General features: G+C 35.8%; 1 protein-coding gene across 7 annotated transcripts in view; it reads right to left on the reverse strand.

Annotated features, from left to right (window-relative positions):
* Positions 1 to 18852, reverse strand: part of LOC123554964 (ecotropic viral integration site 5 ortholog-like) — a 95727-nt gene that overhangs the window by 41512 nt on the left and 35363 nt on the right. For 4 of the 7 annotated variants that reach the window (XM_053525011.1, XM_053525014.1, XM_053525013.1 and 1 more), the window contains 7 exons: positions 15526 to 15680; positions 13684 to 13766; positions 12838 to 13062; positions 12020 to 12094; positions 10345 to 10470; positions 7423 to 7566; positions 3106 to 3293 (listed from right to left, as the gene is read on the reverse strand). In XM_053525011.1, coding sequence (XP_053380986.1) covers positions 3106 to 3293; positions 7423 to 7566; positions 10345 to 10470; positions 12020 to 12094; positions 12838 to 13062; positions 13684 to 13766; positions 15526 to 15680 — 996 coding nt within the window. Of the gene's footprint in view, positions 1 to 3105; positions 3294 to 7422; positions 7567 to 10344; positions 10471 to 12019; positions 12095 to 12837; positions 13063 to 13683; positions 13767 to 15525; positions 15681 to 16314; positions 16808 to 18655; positions 18807 to 18852 lie in introns of those variants that run through there. The other 3 variants (XM_053525017.1, XM_053525016.1, XM_053525015.1) reach the window with 3 other exon arrangements.

An 18852-nucleotide genomic window follows, 5' to 3' on the forward strand; every position in this document is an offset into this window, starting at 1 on the left:
CAAGGTGAACATTCTGACCAATTTTTATGGAGATCCATTCACAAGTATGGCCTCTAGAGAGGTCACAAGGTTTTTCTATTTTTAGACCTACTGACCTAGTTTTTGACCGTACATGACCCTGTTTCGAACTTGACCTATATATCATCAAGATGAACATTCAGACCAACTTTCATACAGATTCCATGAAAAATATGGCCTTTAGAGAGGTCACAAGGTTTTTCTATTATTTGACCTACTGACCTAGTTTTTAATGGCACATGACCCACTTTCGAAACTGACCTAGATATCATCAAGATGAACATTCAGACCAACTTTCATACAGATCCCATGAAAAATATGGCCTCTAGAGAGGTCACAAGGTGTTTCTATTATTTGACCTACTGACCTAGTTTTTGACAGCACGTGACCCACTTTCGAACTTGACCTAGATATCATCAAGGTGAACATTCTGACTAATTTTCATGAAGATCTCATGAAATATATGGCCTCTAGAGAGGTCACAAGGTTTTTCTATTTTTAGACTTACTGACCTAGTTTTTGACCGCACGTGACCCAGTTTCGAACTTGACCTAGATATCATCAAGATGAACATCCAGACCAACTTTCATACAGATCCCATGAAAAATGTGGCCTCTAGAGAGGTCACAAGGTTTTTCTATTATTTAACCTACTGACCTAGTTTTTGAAGGCATTTGACCCAGTTTCGAACTTGACCTAGATATCGTCAAGGTGAACGTTCTGACCAATTTTCATGAAGATCTTGTGAAATATATGGCCTCTAGAGAGGTCACAAGGTTTTTTCTATTTTTAGACCTACTGACCTAGTTTTTGATGGCACGTGACCAAGTTTCGAACTTGACCTAGATATCATCAAGGTGAACATTCTGACCAATTTTCATGAAGATCTTGTGAAATATATGGCCTCCAGAGAGGTCACAAGGTTTTTCTATTTTTAGACCTACTGACCTAGTTTTTGACGGCACGTGACCCAGTTTCGAACTTGACCTAGATATCATCAAGATGAATATTCTGACCAACTTTCATAAAGATCCCATGAAAAATGTGACCTCTAGAGTGGTCACAAGCAAAAAGTTTACGGACGGACGACGGACGACGGACACCGCACGATCACAAAAGCTCACCTTGTCACTTTGTGACAGGTGAGCTAAAAATGCTACAGACATAAATCTATATCTCAGAAAATACTTTTCTTTAATTTTACTGGAAAACATCAACAATATTTCCACACTTATTTTATCAACATTTTACAATGTGATCCAAAGAAATGACCAGACAAAGAGGTCAGCACTGATTATATATAACAAACTTGGAGAAATCAGACACAGTCTTTCATTGCAATATCTGTCTGAAAATTACAGGGTATGTATCAAAGATGGTGACATTTCAGAAATATAGCAACTGTGCATTGTCATTTGGTGTGGCTTAAGATAATGTACTGTCCTACAGAATTACTTAAATATATCTGATGATTTGGCTAAGCTGTTTACAACCACCTCCACCACTATAAAGTGTTATGCACAAGAGAACAATGCAATGTGACATTTGGACAATCTCCTTATTGAAGAGGAAAAACATTAGGAAAATATCGTGTAAAAAAAAGAATTTCAAAATGTTGCAATAAAAGGCAGCCACTGACAAATTTAAGTTGCAATTATGACAAGGGCAAAGTAAGTTATATCAAAGAGTCATCAAGTGAATAGATGTCGTAGCAATAAGAAAACCCATTTCATCACTTTTTAAAGGAAATATACATCATTTGACCTTATTTCTATTTTGGAAGAGCTTGGTGAAAATTTTAAGGAGGAGAAAAATTATGAAAATTGGACTACAAAAAAAAAAAAAAAGAATACTATCACTGAGAAACATCATTTTGGGCACAATGATGTCACCACTCTTTCCATCTATAGGCACTGATAAATATGATTTTTTATAGAAAATATTATGTTAAAGAAATACAATTAAATATGTTAACACCCATTTTTGTAAGGAAAGAACAATGATAATTGTGCCCAAAATGGCTGCCGGCTCATTACATTACATTACATGTATAGTATTCGGATGACTATCTGTTTTTTGTTTGTAGTCCGATTTTCATAACATTTTCACCGATTTCAATACTACAATCTCATTCTAAAAAGAACATTTATTTCTATTGTGGCATATTCTCATTTAATTCAATGCTACCAGGCAATGCAAAGAAATTATAAGCTGCACAAATAATGTAACTCTAGACTTAGTTATCTCACTTACAAACTGGTCTATTTAGAATAAATTGTCTGCTTTGTTACAATACATTTGCTCTCTATAGATACAAGTTTATCAATGTTTCAATATAACCATTTTATGTGAGAAATTTCAATTAGTTCACAAATTTGCATAACAGATAGGCGAAGCAAAAAGATGCTGTAAAGTATTACTTTGTTATTGTGTTCAAGTTGACAGCAACCATTCAAGTATTATGTAAATTCAAAAAACATTAATGGACATGGTATATACTTCTTTCAATTAAAGGACATGGTATACTCTTCTTTCAATTAAACTATCTTTACAAGATGATTCAGCATATTTGTGAAAAATTTCAAATATTCATTTTGTCAAAAGAAAATATGTAGAAAGTCTGTTTTTACAGACAGGTTGAAATTAATGATCTGTGTTTTGTGTATCTATTCTTTTTTGTGACGCAAGACAATCAGAGTTACTTCCCTTCTTACAGGTTTACCAAATTCAGATTCAAATAAAAAACAAATTTGACAGTTCAGCTAAGTCTAGATGACACCATACTGGTGTGCATTGATTTCTTCCTACGTATCAGAATCCAAGGAATGCTATTGAAAGTGTGAAGAAGTAAGTCTTAATTTAAACATACATACAGTTAACATTAATTTGACCATTAGAATATGTAAGTTACTGGGAGATACATTTGAGATCTTACAAGATACATATTCTATGATTTTCTCAAGGTATTAAATTTAACAGTGATTCAAATAAGCTCTGAGCTTTCTCCACAACCAAGCTACAATAATTAGCAAGTGAATATACTAAACTGTTTATACTGAGTATACCTACACAATATTCAGCACTTACCTCTTAAATTTTTTGGCACTAAAGCGGACCTGACAAGCCATATTAAAGAGGGTATCCTCGTCCCTCTGAAACAGTGAGGCGACATCTTTCTGGAAGAACTGTAACATACACTCCATATCCATAGACAATAGGTGGGGTTGACTAGACTGAAGTATCGCTATACCGATACGAAATATCACATCCATACCCTAGATAAAATATCGAAATACTAAATTTCACATCCATACCCTAGATAAAATATCACAAAACGTAATATCACATCCATACCCTAGATAAAATATCACAAAACGTAATATCACATCCATAGTTTTTACCCTAGATAAAATATCACAAAACGTAATATCACATCCATACCCTAGATAAAATATCAAAATATGAAATATCACATCCATACCCTAGATCAAATAATTATCACAATAATATAACATCCATATCCTAAACAAGAGATCACAGGGTGATCTTGGCGCCCACCATTGAGCCATTTTTAATGTTCCAAATTTCAAGACTAGCTCAATGTCAAAATCAAGGTCAAATTTCATTTCGGTACACAACACTATGCATGTAATCCAAATTTGAAAGCTGTGACTTGAGAAATGTGGAAGTAGGTCACTAGATCAATTTCAAGGTCAAAGTTCATTTCGGCAGACAGAACTATGCATGTGCTTCAAATCTGGAGGCTGTAGCTTGAAAAATATAAAAGTAGGTACTAGGTAAAAATCAATGTCAAATTTCAATTCAGAACACAAAAATATGCACGTGGTCCAAATTTGAAGCCTGTAGCTTCAGAAGTGTGAAAGTAGGTCACTAGGTCAATCTCGAGATCAAAGTTCATTTCGGTACACAAAACTATGCATGTGGTCCAAGTTTGAAGGCTGTTGCTTGAGAAATGTGAAAGTAGGTCAATAGGTCAAAATCAAGGTCAAATTTCATTTCGGAACACAAAACTATGCATGTGGTCCAAATTTGAAGCCTGCACCTTCAAAAATGTGAAAGTAGGTCACTAGGTCAATGTCAAGGTCAAAGTTTGTTTCGGTTCACAAACCTATGCATGTGGTCCAAATTTGAAGGCTGTAGCTACAGAAATGTGAAAGTAGGTCACTAGGTCAAGATCAAGGTCAACTCATGTCAAGGTTCATCTTGCCACTCAAAACTATACATGTGGTCCAAATCTGAATGATATAGTTTATGGACAAGAAGATTCTAAAAGTTTTTCCCTATATAGGTCTATATGAACCATGTGACCACCTGGGCAGGGCCATATTTGACCCTAGAGGAATAATTTGAAGAAACTTGGTAGAGAACCACTAAATGATGCTACATTACAAATATCAAAGCCCTAGTCTTTGTGGTTTGGACAAGAAGATTTTCAAAGTTTTTCCCTATATAAGTCTATGTAAACCATGTGACCCCAAGGGCGGGGCCATATTTGACCCTAGGGGAATACTTTGAACAATCTTAGTAGAGAACCACTAGGTGATGTCACAAGTGAGGAGATGCGATAACGAGAAATTGTTAACGGACAGACGGACCACGGACGCACTGATCTGAATAGCCCACCATCTTATGATGGTGGGCCAATAAAATATCAGTGATTCACAATATGAAATATCACATCCATACCCTAAATAAAATATCACAATACAAACTAGAGCTATCACTAAAGGTGATGAATGTACCCCCCGCATGCACTGACACAGTACATTGCAATTCGACGCACACAAGATTGCATAATTATGTGGACTGTATGTATATAGACTGTATGTATACAGTATAGTAACAAAAAACAAAGTCCCATAACTATGCAGAATATTTATCTAAAAGAAGGTAACATGCACATGTACAACTAGGGTTGGTACTGATCACTTGTGTGAAGTTTCATTTAATTGTGTGCAAGGGTTTGGAAGATTTGGCGCGCACAAGATTGCATAATATTATGCAGACTGTATGTACATAGTATGTTAACAAGAAACAAAGTCCCATAACTCTACAATTTTGTTGTTGAAAGAACCTAACATGCCCCATGCACAACTACTCTTGTTACTTATCACTTGTGTGAAGTTTCTTTAATTGTGTCAAAGGGATGAGGAGAGATGGTGCGTACAAGATTGTGTCTATGTATATACTAGCATAGTAACAAAAAACAAATCCCGTAACTCTGCATTTTTTTTTTCTGAAAGAACCTAACATGTCCCATGCACAACTACTGTTGTTACTGATCACTTGTGTGAAGTTTCATTAAATTGTGTCAAGGGGATGAGGAGAGATGGTGCGCACAAGATTGTGACTATGTATATAGTATAGTAACAAAAAACAAAGTCCCGTAACTCTGCATTTTTTTTTTCTGAAAGAACCTAACATGCCCCATGCACAACTACCATTGTTACTGATCACTTGTGTGAAGTTTCATTAAATTGTGTCAAGGGGATGAGGGGAGATGGTGCGCACAAGATTGTGTCTACAGACAGACGGACGGACGGACAACCTGAAACCAGTATACCCCACCCCTTACAACTTTGTTGTCGGGGGGTACAAATATAATATCCATACCCTAGATCAAATATCACAATTCGAAATATCACATCCATACCTTGATCAAATATTACAAACATTTATTGTTATATAACTTTTAGCATAATATTATCAAAGTTGTCCTTTATAAAGTAACAATTCTAGTATTTCTGTTAAGTCGTAACAGTAGAGGACATTTTATCAAAATTATCTATTAAAAGGGACCTCTGGTTTACTGAGTGCCAAGTAAAGTAAGTGAAACTACAGCTGCTTTTGAGAAAAGCGCATGTCTCCCACAACTACCTAATTATCTGAATAGTTATGTATCTGAGTCAACCATGCACCAATACATGTATTACTGGCATCTGTGTACAGAGCGATTTTCGGTAATTCAAGAGCCATAATTCTGAAGTGCCTGGGTCAATTTTGCTAGTTATCAAACTTGGCTTATTAGCAAACACATTTTGTTCAAGTCTGGTGAAGATCGAATGAGAAATGTTCGATTTAAGAGTGCGGACAAGATTTGTGACAGACAGACACACACACACACGGAAACACAGACAGGAGTATATCAATTTGTCTCCCACACTACTGTGTGGTGGAAGACATAATACCACTGAAACCAAAACCAACTGACACATGATATAAATGTATCAGGTAATAGTAATTCCATTTGCGGTAAATCAACTTTCTTGCAGACATGCACTATGCACTTACACTACACTGAGTAAACAAGAGACAAGATATCGATATAAGCTCCTCCAGTTACACACTCCAAGTCTGTTTGTTTGTCTGTTTTGGGCTTAACACTGTTTTTAACAGTACATTGTATTTCAGTTATGTAATGGTGGGCAGTTAACCTAACCAGTGTTCCTGCATAATGTACCAGTACAAATCTGTTCATCTGTTCTCCCCATCAAAGGTGGAGGACGAATGATTTCAGACACATCTTTCATCAAACTGTCATAAAGAACATACTCCTCGCCCGGGGACCAAACTTATAACCCTACTATCCATAAATCTGCGCTCTCCCTGAGCTAAGCAGGCTGGCTAAACTCTCCATATCTTCATACCATAATCAATATTAGTAACTCAATGTTCAAAATCAACAGCAAATTATGTGATATTCAAACTGTTGTAAATAAAGCTATTTGTATTTTTTTTTTAGAACAAGAGCTGTCTGTTGACAGCGCGCTCAACTATTCTCAGTGCTTGATAGTATAATATAAGCTATGAGTAAAACTTTAACATTACAATAAGCATATTCTAAGTCTAAAAAGGGCCATAATTCAGTCAAAATGCTTGATAGAGTTGCCTCCTTTTTTTCACAGACTGGGGTCATGATGGTAAATAAGTATGCAAAATATGAAAGCAATATCTCAATGGACTTTGAAAATATTTGGGGTGGTACGCAAACTTTAACATTACAATAAGCATATTCTAAGTCGAAAAGGGGCCATAATTCAGTCAAAATGCTAGATAGAGTTGCCTCCTTCTTTTTACAGACTGGGGTCATGATGGTAAACAAGTATGCAAAATATCAAAGCAATATCTCAATGGACTTTGAAAATATTTGGGGTGGTATGCAAACTTTAACATTTGTGTGACGCTAACGCCGACGCCGGGGTGAATAGGATATCTCCCCTATTCTTCGAATAGTCGAGCAAAAAACTATAAATTAACACTCAGCCAAGCCATACTCCCAGCTGATCATACAAAATTGAGAATTAATTCTAACAAGCAATAAATTCTTTAAGTACTTTAAGAGTCCTCAAAGTTCTGAAATAAAAAGAATTATTGTATACTTACTTCAGAAATAAATAAATCCATAACACGACAGGCAACAGACAATGAGACATTAGTAGCAAACAGTGTAAGAAACCAGGAAGACGCATACATAGAAGTGTGAAAGCTCTGGGTTTGAAAATGAGTGTATAAATCAGGTAACAGCTCCTGTAATACATAAAATTACAGAATATTAGAAATACAGTCTTTTGGCATGTAAGGGAAGTAAATCTTGATAACTAATAGTCTTGGCATGTAAGAAAAAGTAAATCTTGTTAACAATTAGGAAGACAGAACAGTAATTGTGTTTGTTTGTTTTGTTTTGGGTTTAATGCCGTTTTTCAACAGTATTCCAGTTATGTAATGGCGGGCAGTTAACCTAACCAGTGTTCCTGGATTCTTTACCAGTACAAACCTATTCTCCGCAAGTAACTGCCAACTTCCCCACATGAATCAGAGGTGGAAGACGAATGATTTCAGACAAAATGTCTTTTATCAAATCGTCACGGAGAACATTATGGCCTGCCTCAGGATTCAACTCACGTCCCCGCAATCCTTAGATCTGCGCTCTCCCTACTGAGCTAAAGGAGCAGGCTAGTAATTGTGTAGACTTCACATAATGATTCTGTGATCATTTTTGGAAATGGCAGCCATTGCGAAATTCAATATAGTTAACCAGTTCTTCTATTTATGAGAAAGTTATATAATTATGCAAAGGTACTGCCTTTAATATTAAGAGTTATCAAGTGAACCACATCAATTGACAGTTGAAAATTACATGACAAATTATTTTTACCATTAACCCTTATCATGCAGGACACGATTAATTCTGCCTTTGCGACCAGTGTAGATCATGATCAACTTGCACATTCATGCAGTCTGATCAAGATCTGCACTATTCTCCATTCAGTCAGAATCATTATGGTAAGCACCCCTTTTAACAGTTAATGGTACTGTCCAAATTGAAAGACGGACAAGTTTATTGTAGAAATTTAGCAGGGTAAGGGCTAAAATATAAAACATCATTTACTACATTTATAGACTGACAACTTATCAGAAGTATATATTTTCTGTAGCATGAAAATAACAAGAGCTGTCTGATGACAGCGCGCTCGACTATTCGAAGAATTGATTGAAGAATGGGGTCAAAATATTTCCACAGATATTCAGACAAAAGAAATAAATAGATTAGACAAACAATGTTCCTGTATTACTTTGATTTCGATTAGTCTTGCACTAAATGGCAATATATGAGCCAATTTCAAAGTCCAAAAAGGACCATAATTCAGCCAAAATAGTTATGTACTCTTGCCTACAGATGGAAATCATAATGATAAACAAGTGTTCAAAGTTTAAAAGCCATATGTCAAATAGTTTTGACAAAACATGGACTTGTATGAAAACAGAACCAATTTCAAAGTCCAAAAAGGGCCATAATTCAGCCAAAATAGATTACAGAGTTATGTTCTCTTTCCTACAGATAGAGACTATTATACTAAACAAGTAATAAAAGTTTAAAAGCCATATGTCAAACACTTTACAAAAAATATGAATTGGTACGAAAAACATAACCAAGATTTCTAAGTCAAAAGGGGCCATAATTCAGCCAAAATCTTTGATGGAGTTATGTACTCTTGCCTATAACTGAACATGGTGATGGTAAACAGGTGTTGAAAGTTTCAAAGCTTTATCTCAAAAGACTTTGTCAAAATATGAACTGGTACGAAATATTAACCCAGATTTCTAAGTCAAAAAGGGCCATAATTCAGCCAAAATCCTTGATGGAGTTATGTGCTCTTGCGTATAACTGGACATGGTGATGGTAAACAAGTGTTGAAAGTTTCAAAGCTTTATCTCAAAAGACTTTGTCAAAATATGAACTGGTACGAAAAACTTAACCAAGATTTCTAAGTCGAAAGGGGCCATAATTCAGCCAAAATCCCTGATGGAGTTACGTACTCTTGCCTATAACTGGCCATGGTGATGGTAAACAAGTGTTGAAAGTTTCAAAGCTTTATCTCAAAAGACTTTGTCTAAATATGAACTGGTACGAAAAACTTAACCAAGATTTCTAAGTTGAAAGGGGCCATAATTCAGCCAAAATTCCTGATGGAGTTATGTACTTTTGCCTATAACTGGCCATGGTGATGGTAAACAAGTGTTGAAAGTTTCAAAGCTTTATCTTAAAAGACTCTGTCAAAATATGAACTGGTACGAAAAATTTAACCATGATTTCTAAGTCAAAAGGGGCCATAATTCAGCCAAAATCCTTGATGGAGTTATGTGCTCTTGCCTATAACTGGCCATGATGATGGTAAACAAGTGTTGAAAGTTTCAAAGCTTTATCTCAAAAGACTTTGTCAAAATGTGGACTGGTACGAAAAACTTAACCAAGGTGTGACGCCGACGCCGACGCCGTGGTGAGTAGGATAGCTCTACTTATTCTTCGAATAGTCGAACTAAAAACTTGTAATACTTTCACTGTAACTACCATAAAATATGAACCATGAGAAAACCAACATAGTGGGTTTGCGACCAGCATGGATCCAGACCAGCCTGCGCATCCGTGCAGTCTGGTCAGGATCCATGCTGTTCGCTTTTAAAGCCTATTGAAATTGGAGAAACTGTTAGCGAACAGCATGGATCCTGACCAGACTGTGCGGATGCGCAGCCTGGTCTGGATCCATGCTGGTCGCAAACCCACTATGTTGGTTTTCTCATGGCACGGCTCATATCTTAATCACTACAACAAAGTGCTTGAAGTTGCCAATTTGTGTGTCACTGGACGTAAACTTCAGTGAGTTGTTTAGACATACAGAAACTATGCTGGGTGTGTGTCACTCTTTCTGTAAAGTCAGGGTTGAATGAAGTAAAAATGAGAGTGACATTTCAAACGAAATTCCTTATAAAATACCAATTGATATCAACTAATGAATTTGTTATTACCTGTATAAGACATTCCAGTTTATACATGCAGAGACCCAGCTCTGCCATACTGGGTTTGAAAAGTTCTCGGAGTCGATAATCTTGCATTAATTTCACAAGCACTGCAAAGGCCTCCTCCTCAGGCATCTAAAAATTCAAAACAAAAATTCAAACTCTCAATATTTTTTATGCTTTGATATAAATTATCATCTACAATTCTAACTCCAGCAACACAAAAGTTGCCAATCATTTAAGGAATTACAACATCTGCTGTAAGACCGGATATTCAGTTGTTGCTCATCGGCATAAGATGATATGAGCCATGCCATGTGAAAACCAACATAGTGGCTTTGCGACCAGCATGGATCCAGACCAGCCTACGCAGTCTGGTCAGTATCCATGCTGTTCGCTAACGGTTTCTCTAATTTCAATACACTTTGAACGCGAACAGCAGGCTGGTCTGGATCCATGCTGGTCGCAAACCCACTATGTTGGTTTTCTCATGGCACGGCTCAATTATTATATACTTTACCCTCAAATAGAGGGAAACTGTTTTGTATCCTTGAAAGTAACTACTAATGCTTTGGGGAAAGTTACAAGTAAAAAGGGTACTAATTACATTAATACTTACAAACTTTAGTCAACACAAAATTTCCAACTTAATGTTAATAAAACAAACTCTTTGAAACTGCAGAACAATATGGTATTGAACTAACATTTGTGTTCAAAATCTACATACAAAACAACTGTTTGTAAAACACATATGCATCCCCCATGACAGGCTACTGGAAGTAGGCCAGTCTCAAATTTGCTGTGACCTTGACCATTCACCTAATGACCCCTAAAACAACCATTTGATTTTGGTTTCACAGAGCATCAACATAGTAATAGACTAATAGTTATATGATGCCAAACTGAACTACAAGTTTTGGTTTCATCTCATATACATTGAAATAAAAATATGAGGTATGAAATAAAAAAAAATTTACACTGCTTGAATCAAAGAGATACAGCAAAACCAAGTGTTCAGACTCAATTAGTTGTCTCTTATGCTCATGCAAGGGTAAGGCAGTGGTTCCAATTCTTTTCATATGTGAGTTGTTGTTCTAGAATCACATGGGAACATAAAACAACAAGGGTCATCTAATGACCACAGGCAATTATTGTTTGAGTTTGACCCATGCAGGTGCAAAACTTCTTCATTGACAAAGGAAATTATACTTCAAAGTTTGGCCCATGTAGGTCTTAAAGTTCTTCAGTTACTGAGCCAAACTGGTTCTCAGTCTCAAGATCACTGTGACTTTGACCTCTGAACTACTGACCCTAAATAATACAGATCATCTAACAATAACAGGCAATCATCCCATGAAGTTAGACCACTTTTTCTAGGGTACTAGTCTGGACTGCTTTTCCTGGTGAGGGAATATAAGCAACAAGATGTAATGTGAGGAATGTGAACAAAACTTTTCTCTCCTTTTATGATCGTTGGACGACTTTGAGGAATACTAGGAAATCAAAGTAAATGTATGAAATTTTTTTTTGTGTGTGTGTGGTGCGTGTGTGTGTAAAGAGGGTAGGGTGGGGGTGGGGAGGTGGTGTGGGAGCAACGAGTAAGGCAGCAGGGTGTATGATAATCTAAGATGATATTTCTCTTTTGAAGGGGTGTTAATAATGGAATTTTTTATAAAAGATTTACCTGCATAAGAAGTAAGCCGACAATAAATCCACTACCCTGACAGTAACCAACCTCTCTATCATGCAGTGAGTATGCCTGAAATTACAGAAATTTATCAAAATTACTTAATATTTTGCCAGTTTTGTGAGTAATGCTTTAAGGAGCTGGTCCAGTAAATCAATGCACATATCATAGGTGGGCCGGTGGTCTAGTGGTAACACGCTTGACTGTCAATCCAGAGGTCCGGGGTTCGAATCCCTGTCCAGGCACTGGAAATTTCTGAGATGCTCTTGAGTGTCTCCCACCCAACTAAGAGGCCTGTACTGGTTCTTCCCAGGAAAGACGGCTTCGCATGTATCGGTGCTATACACTGGGCACGTAAGAACCAGACTGTCTATTCGCAAAGAGCTAGGCTAAGTTAGCCGGACAGGCCTGTATCTAAAAATGATTTCTCTCTATCTGTTCTGGGGGCTTTGTCTCACCCTGTCCCTGGTCAGATTACTCTGCGTCTGTACTAGTAGAGGATGAATTTCGCACCCTGTGTGGCTGCGTAAAAATTGATTATGTAAAGCGCCTTTGAATGTGTTCATCATGAAAAGGGCGCTATATAAATCTGGTATAATAATAATAATAATAATGACTCATCAGAATGATTATGTACTATAACTAATTAAATCATGTCTAAACTTTCAGCATTAGTTAACACTCGAAGCTAAGTATTTTCTACAAAAATGGTCGCTCTTAACTTATGACTGTTCCACTGAATATCGCTGAAATATGGTTTTTCTAAGGTAATCACTGCAACCCGCCTGTTACACATTATCATCGCCTGTACTAACCTTCATCACATTAAACAAACTCTCTTGACCCAATCCATCTTTCTCTTTGAAGAAGTCATGTTCCGGAAACGTTCTAGCAATGTCTCGCCGAATCATCTTCTCACTCGGTGACTTCTGTTTCAGGTACTCAACATACATGTCCTTCATCGGTGAGTGGTTAACTCCTAACAACAATTGCCAAGCCAGGCCCCGAAATGGATGAGGAATGCCCTTTCTTACAAGTTGCTGAAATTCATATTTTAACATGGTTTGAATAATGATTTTTTTTTACGAAACGGTATATTAAAAGGTGTCTAGTCTCCAAATGTCCATTTTCTGCCAAAACTGCTTTGGGGTCCTTTTTTATGTAGGTTGGACCTAGAAGTGCATAGCAAATATTTTTACCCACAGCACACCTCATGATAATTTTCCCTGCATGTGCATGCACATAATGTTGAAATTATCACAGCCTTTCCAGCTAATTACCTCCCTTTCATTAGTTTTGGCTGGATGATTTAAAGGTAAAAATGAGCACTATTAATGTAAAATATTTAGAAGGCTGCTCCTGATATGGAATGCCTTTGTATGGTAGGTTTAGGGTTCGGGCAAGAAATAGATTCTTGCTTTTGACCTTAACCTTTGAAGTACAGAGAGGTACAGACCTCACTTTTGTGTGCCAAACATCATTTCATTGGAATCTCTGATCAATCTCATATCTGAATTAGTGTTCAGTATGAATGGGCTCACCAACGTACCCTGAGTCACTATATACATCCTTCTGGTGGCATAAAAACAAAATGATTTGACAACCATGCCATAAATAAACCTTCAACATATCTGTAAAGCTATATTTATACTAGTGGTTACCTTAATGAAGGCAGGTTTTTTCTTTGCACTGGCCCAGTCATTGACCAACTTGCCCCAGATCTCCCACAAATTGCCAGAGTTTCCTGAAATATAATGAGCAAAATGTTTGTAGTTTAACTAGCCTAAACGTCCAATCTTCAAATTATTTACTCATTTACTAGTTTATTATGCCAGTTTATGCAGTACCTTTCAAATGAATCATTCACTTGATCATTTAGTCCTGCTAACAGCTACCTACAGTTTATATGTTAAACTATGAAAAACTTACAGCTCCCTTACTGGCCTCTTATGAATTAAGATATTGCCAACTATCCATAAGCCAGCTGGATATCTTCCTCACATGAAGAATTCTACATCAAAAGCGAGGTTTTGAACCTGCACTCCTCCCCCACCTCTGATGCAGGGCAAGTGTTTGAAGTTAGAAATGAAATGGCAATTTCATTGGCTCTTAAATTGGCTCTTGAGTTCTAAGATCTCAAATTTTACACATAAAAATAAATGAGAATTTTATTTGTTTGTTCAGATGACACAGTCCTGAAATCCATGAAAATTTGTCCCCTGCAAATACTAACTTTTTCACGACATTTCAATTTTTTTCAAATTTGTATAAAACACAATTGCAAAATTTTTTAATGAGTTACTGATAAAAAGTCATTTTTTAATGTCTGTTATACATGAAAATACAAACTTTTCATTGCATGTAAAACATTACATTATTGCCAATAAGTTGAGACTGTACATTTTACTGCTTAATTTTATTGTAACAAACAGTGTAAGATCAACCAATACAAATTTATTTATTGAGCTTTTGAAGGGGAACATAAAAAGAAAAATTTTACATCAGAAATTATTTTATTACTCGGACCGAAATTTTATGTAGTGCAACACAAGTAGCTTTTTAACCTTCAGTAAATTACCCTGCTAAATTTCTAAAATGGACTGGTCATTTATTCAATTCAGGCAATACCATTTATTATCTGAAGGGGGGTTCACTACAAAATTTACTGACTGAATAGTGAGCAGTGCACCAAATTCAGCCTGCACTATCTTGGTCCGCACTGCTAGCAGGCTAAAGGTTAAAGCAATTCATGTAGTTTTTTTGTATCATCATGAAATGGAAGGTATTTTATGGATACAATAAAAAGCCCCTTTTTAACAAACTGTTACCTAATTACTAAAAGATACCGGCCAGTGAAAGCAGATACCTATGTGCTATTTCCTTTTGAAATCTGAACTGCTTTTAAACTGCAAAATGTTTAAGAATGACCTAGTTTTGTTCTTGCGCAACTGAGATATAAATCAAGATGTATATGGTATAACACTAATTAGTCATCAACAGCTAAAAGCATGTAGGCATTTAATAGCAAATAGTTCTCAAGTCCAACAGGATGCCGGACTTTGTTAAACACCTATGTTTTAAGGACAAGTGAGAATTTCTGATGTCTAACATGAAAGCCAGACCAATGACAGAATGTAAAGCTGTTTTAGGAATGTTTCGTACAGTTATTTTTTCCAAATTTTAACCATATTAACCATTAGCCTGCTAAATTTCTAAAATGGACTTGTCCATCATTCAATATGGGCAATACCATTTATTATTCGAAGGGGTTTTCACTGAAAATTTACTGACTGACCAACGAACAGTGCAGACCATGATCAGTCTGCATGGATGTGCAGGCTGATCTTGGTCTGCACTGGTCGCATAGGCAGAAGCAGGCTTAAGGTTTATGAAAACCAAATGGCTGTTTACAGAGTCACAGGCCTTGCAAAGCAACATACAACGGATGTCCTTGACAAACTGACAATCAAGTGAAATACGACCACCATCTTCTTTTTTAATACCTGAATCTTCTTCTACATGCTGACTGGTACTTGAGTTTGTTGAAATCTGACTAGTTGAGGAACCTTTCCGTGAGTGACCATTTCCAGCCAGTCCGGTCGACGATCCGTTCCTTGAGTGAGAGGGCGTAATACCCTTCTTATCTGCTTCAAGCAACCTGAAAACACACAGTACGATGATTATACTGACTGTATGAATTACGTCAGTAAAAATATGGTAATGATATTGCCTGAAACCATAATCGTTAATATAAACAAAACAGACATATGGCCTTCAAACTGAAAATTGATGTCTAAATTTTTTAGATATATTTCACACGGTGTTGACAGACAAACCAATCACAATGAGGGTAGTTTTTAACTTCTTTTCTCAGTAAAACAAGTACAAACACATCAGTCAAGAGCAAAGCCATGTAGATGGTATAAATATCAAAGTTCACTTCGATTTGAAGAAAATGCATTATTCTAACACTGTTGGGAGTATTTCACAAGTAAAATTCATATCTTAGCAAATTCAGTCTGGCTACCTGGAACCCAATCTTTACAAATTATTGGTGCATTTTAGTAACTAAGAACTGAACAATCTTGGGTGATGAGGATGTATTCCTTCAAATAGTGTACAGAGATCTCTGCATTTAAGAAAATGAACAACTGAATTTATCCCTATATTCAGGATTTGAGAGCATGATTTCAACAGCAAACACCTGTTTCTTCTGAATTTTTTAGGCTTTGTTTTCAATTCATGTTATGCAAAGAATTTTAGTAACAAATCTTTCTACAACTGACTTATACCTGCTAACAGCTGACTTTTTCTTTTTCAAGAGATGTTTTATTTCATTATCAACATGTTTATTATGACGAGGTCTATCCTTTTTTTCATCAGCCTTGTCCTCATCATCAACGACATTATTATCACTATCTTCATTATCGGCAGACCAGTCCGAGAACACGTCGTCTTTAAACGATTCCAACCATGCTCTCATCATGGTGCTTGTGTATTAGTATTTCACACGAGTTATGCTAACTTTATAGAACTATGCAACCTTTCTGTATGACTTTAGCAGAAATCTACTCTGTATTGGAGCACTTTTTTCTCAAAAATAAACACAACATATATCCAAAAAGAAGAAATTTGCACTGTGCATTTCACAACTTTTGAACACTAACATGTACAGAAAAGAAAACACACTAAAAATGTCTGCCAATTTATCTACTGTCAAATAATCTTATTTTGGAGATAAAGAGTGGACTCTCCTTATTTATCTGCCAAACAGAATTACAAGCTGTTACTCCTTTTTACTGGCTTATCATTTACAAACATGTCCAAGTAAATCCAACCATGTAACATAATGTACACTCAAGCTTTGCAAAAGTCCTTTCTTTTAAACTGATACTGTCTGCAATTATTATCTTTCATATTTGTTTAAGTACTGTATAAAATACTATTTTATAAAACATTCATCATATGTTATCCGAACCTATCCATTATAAATGTCAAAATAATAAGATGTGCATAAAGAATACAACTATGACATCATTACGTTTCAATGTATAATGAAACAGCTCTGATAGTCAGAACAATAAACGTCTTACTTCGTCACAACAAACATTATTCACTCTCATTACCAACTAATTTGCATAATAAATACATTGTACACTGTACATCTTAATTAAGAAAAAATCAAACTTTCAAAATATGAATATGTGTACATTATGTAAAAAAAATTACATATCCAAGTAAAAACAAATCTCATTTAAAATTATATTAAACGATAATTCTAGTTGGAAGTTTATACTGCTGAAAAAAAATATTACGACATAAGAGGAAATAAATATTAAAATCAATGTTGTTAATTGAGATACCAATAGGTAAGTTTGACCTTACTAATTAGACTAAGTACACTTCCTTGTTTATTAAATGTGAAAATTTTAAAGCTTAGTAATCAGTCAACAAAATCTGAACTATGTGCTTCTAACTAGAGCTATCACTAAATATGATTAACACCCTCCCCCCCCCCCCCCCCCCCCCCCAAAAAAAATTCCGCAATTCCGACCTTCATCCACTCCAGAAAAAAATGAAACTGTAAAAGTAGTTTACCCACACACCCCTACCCCCAACAGACACAAACACCTCTGACCATCCCAAAATAAACAAAAGAAACGCTCATATTCACCTCATGGAGATCATGCATATGAAGTTCCAAAAGAAGAGAGAAATACAAAATGTACTATTTCTGGGTGTGTGGGTAAGTGAACAGAGGAATGGATACCCCAGCCTTCATCCCCTAAAAATCTAGGTTAAGCACATCAGATTCTGCACTTCATGGTGATAACATGTATGAAGTTTCACTGGAATCCCTTTAAAACTGTGAAAGTTGTTTCTTGAAACTGACCAACCACAAGACTGACCGGCATTATCATGACCCCTATACACACTCCTAAACTTCATTTTCTGGGGTATACAAAGTCATAACAGTTTCATCCCTAATCAACCCCTCTAAAAGGTATAATTCTAATTAAAAACTTGACCAATTCCAAGGAGATTAACCTCTTCAGAGCAGAAAAAATATGTACAACAAACAAATTTCAGTCTACAGTACAGTTCTATATATATAGGCTGCGTTGTATTTAGATACAACAAAAGCAGTTATCTTTTCAAGTTGGGTGTAACAAACTTGTGACAAGAAACAAGATAGTATCTAGTTAAAATACAAAATCTGCACGTGCAGTTATTCTATTATTATGTTGTCAGAAACCAAGACTTCTCAGACGTCCATGGGCGGGCAGACCCATCCACGGCATAGCAGATTTCTGGCACAATTGTTTACTTCATTCTGCTAAATGCTGACATACTGCTAAATACAAAAATTCTGCTAAATGCTGATATTCCGCTAAATACTAACATCCTGCTAAATGCTGACATTTATTCTGCTAACATTCTACTAATTGCTAATAATTCAACATTGTATAAAACCAGACATTTTACATGAACCATGAGTCTGGCCATATTCATAAAAAAATTTTAGTTTATTTTTGCTTGAGGTCTTTGGTATTGTTGTCATAAACGTTAAAGACAAAAACTTGGCTTTTCAAGTATCTTGAACAGTCTAATAAATCAAACAATAAATATTACCTTTTTTGTACAATGAACATGACTATTTCTATCCAATTTCAAAACAAATATATATGAATATGTTCCAGAATTCAGTTTCAATTATTTCAATCACATGAGCACATAATCCCAATTTACTTCCAAATATTTACAATTGGTGAAACACTTTAACAATAGGGAAAACACTTCAGAAGATCCAGAAATAACTTCCCTTAGAC

This window comes from Mercenaria mercenaria, chromosome 15 (assembly GCF_021730395.1).
Source record: "Mercenaria mercenaria strain notata chromosome 15, MADL_Memer_1, whole genome shotgun sequence".
NCBI classification, from domain to species: domain Eukaryota; kingdom Metazoa; phylum Mollusca; class Bivalvia; order Venerida; family Veneridae; genus Mercenaria; species Mercenaria mercenaria.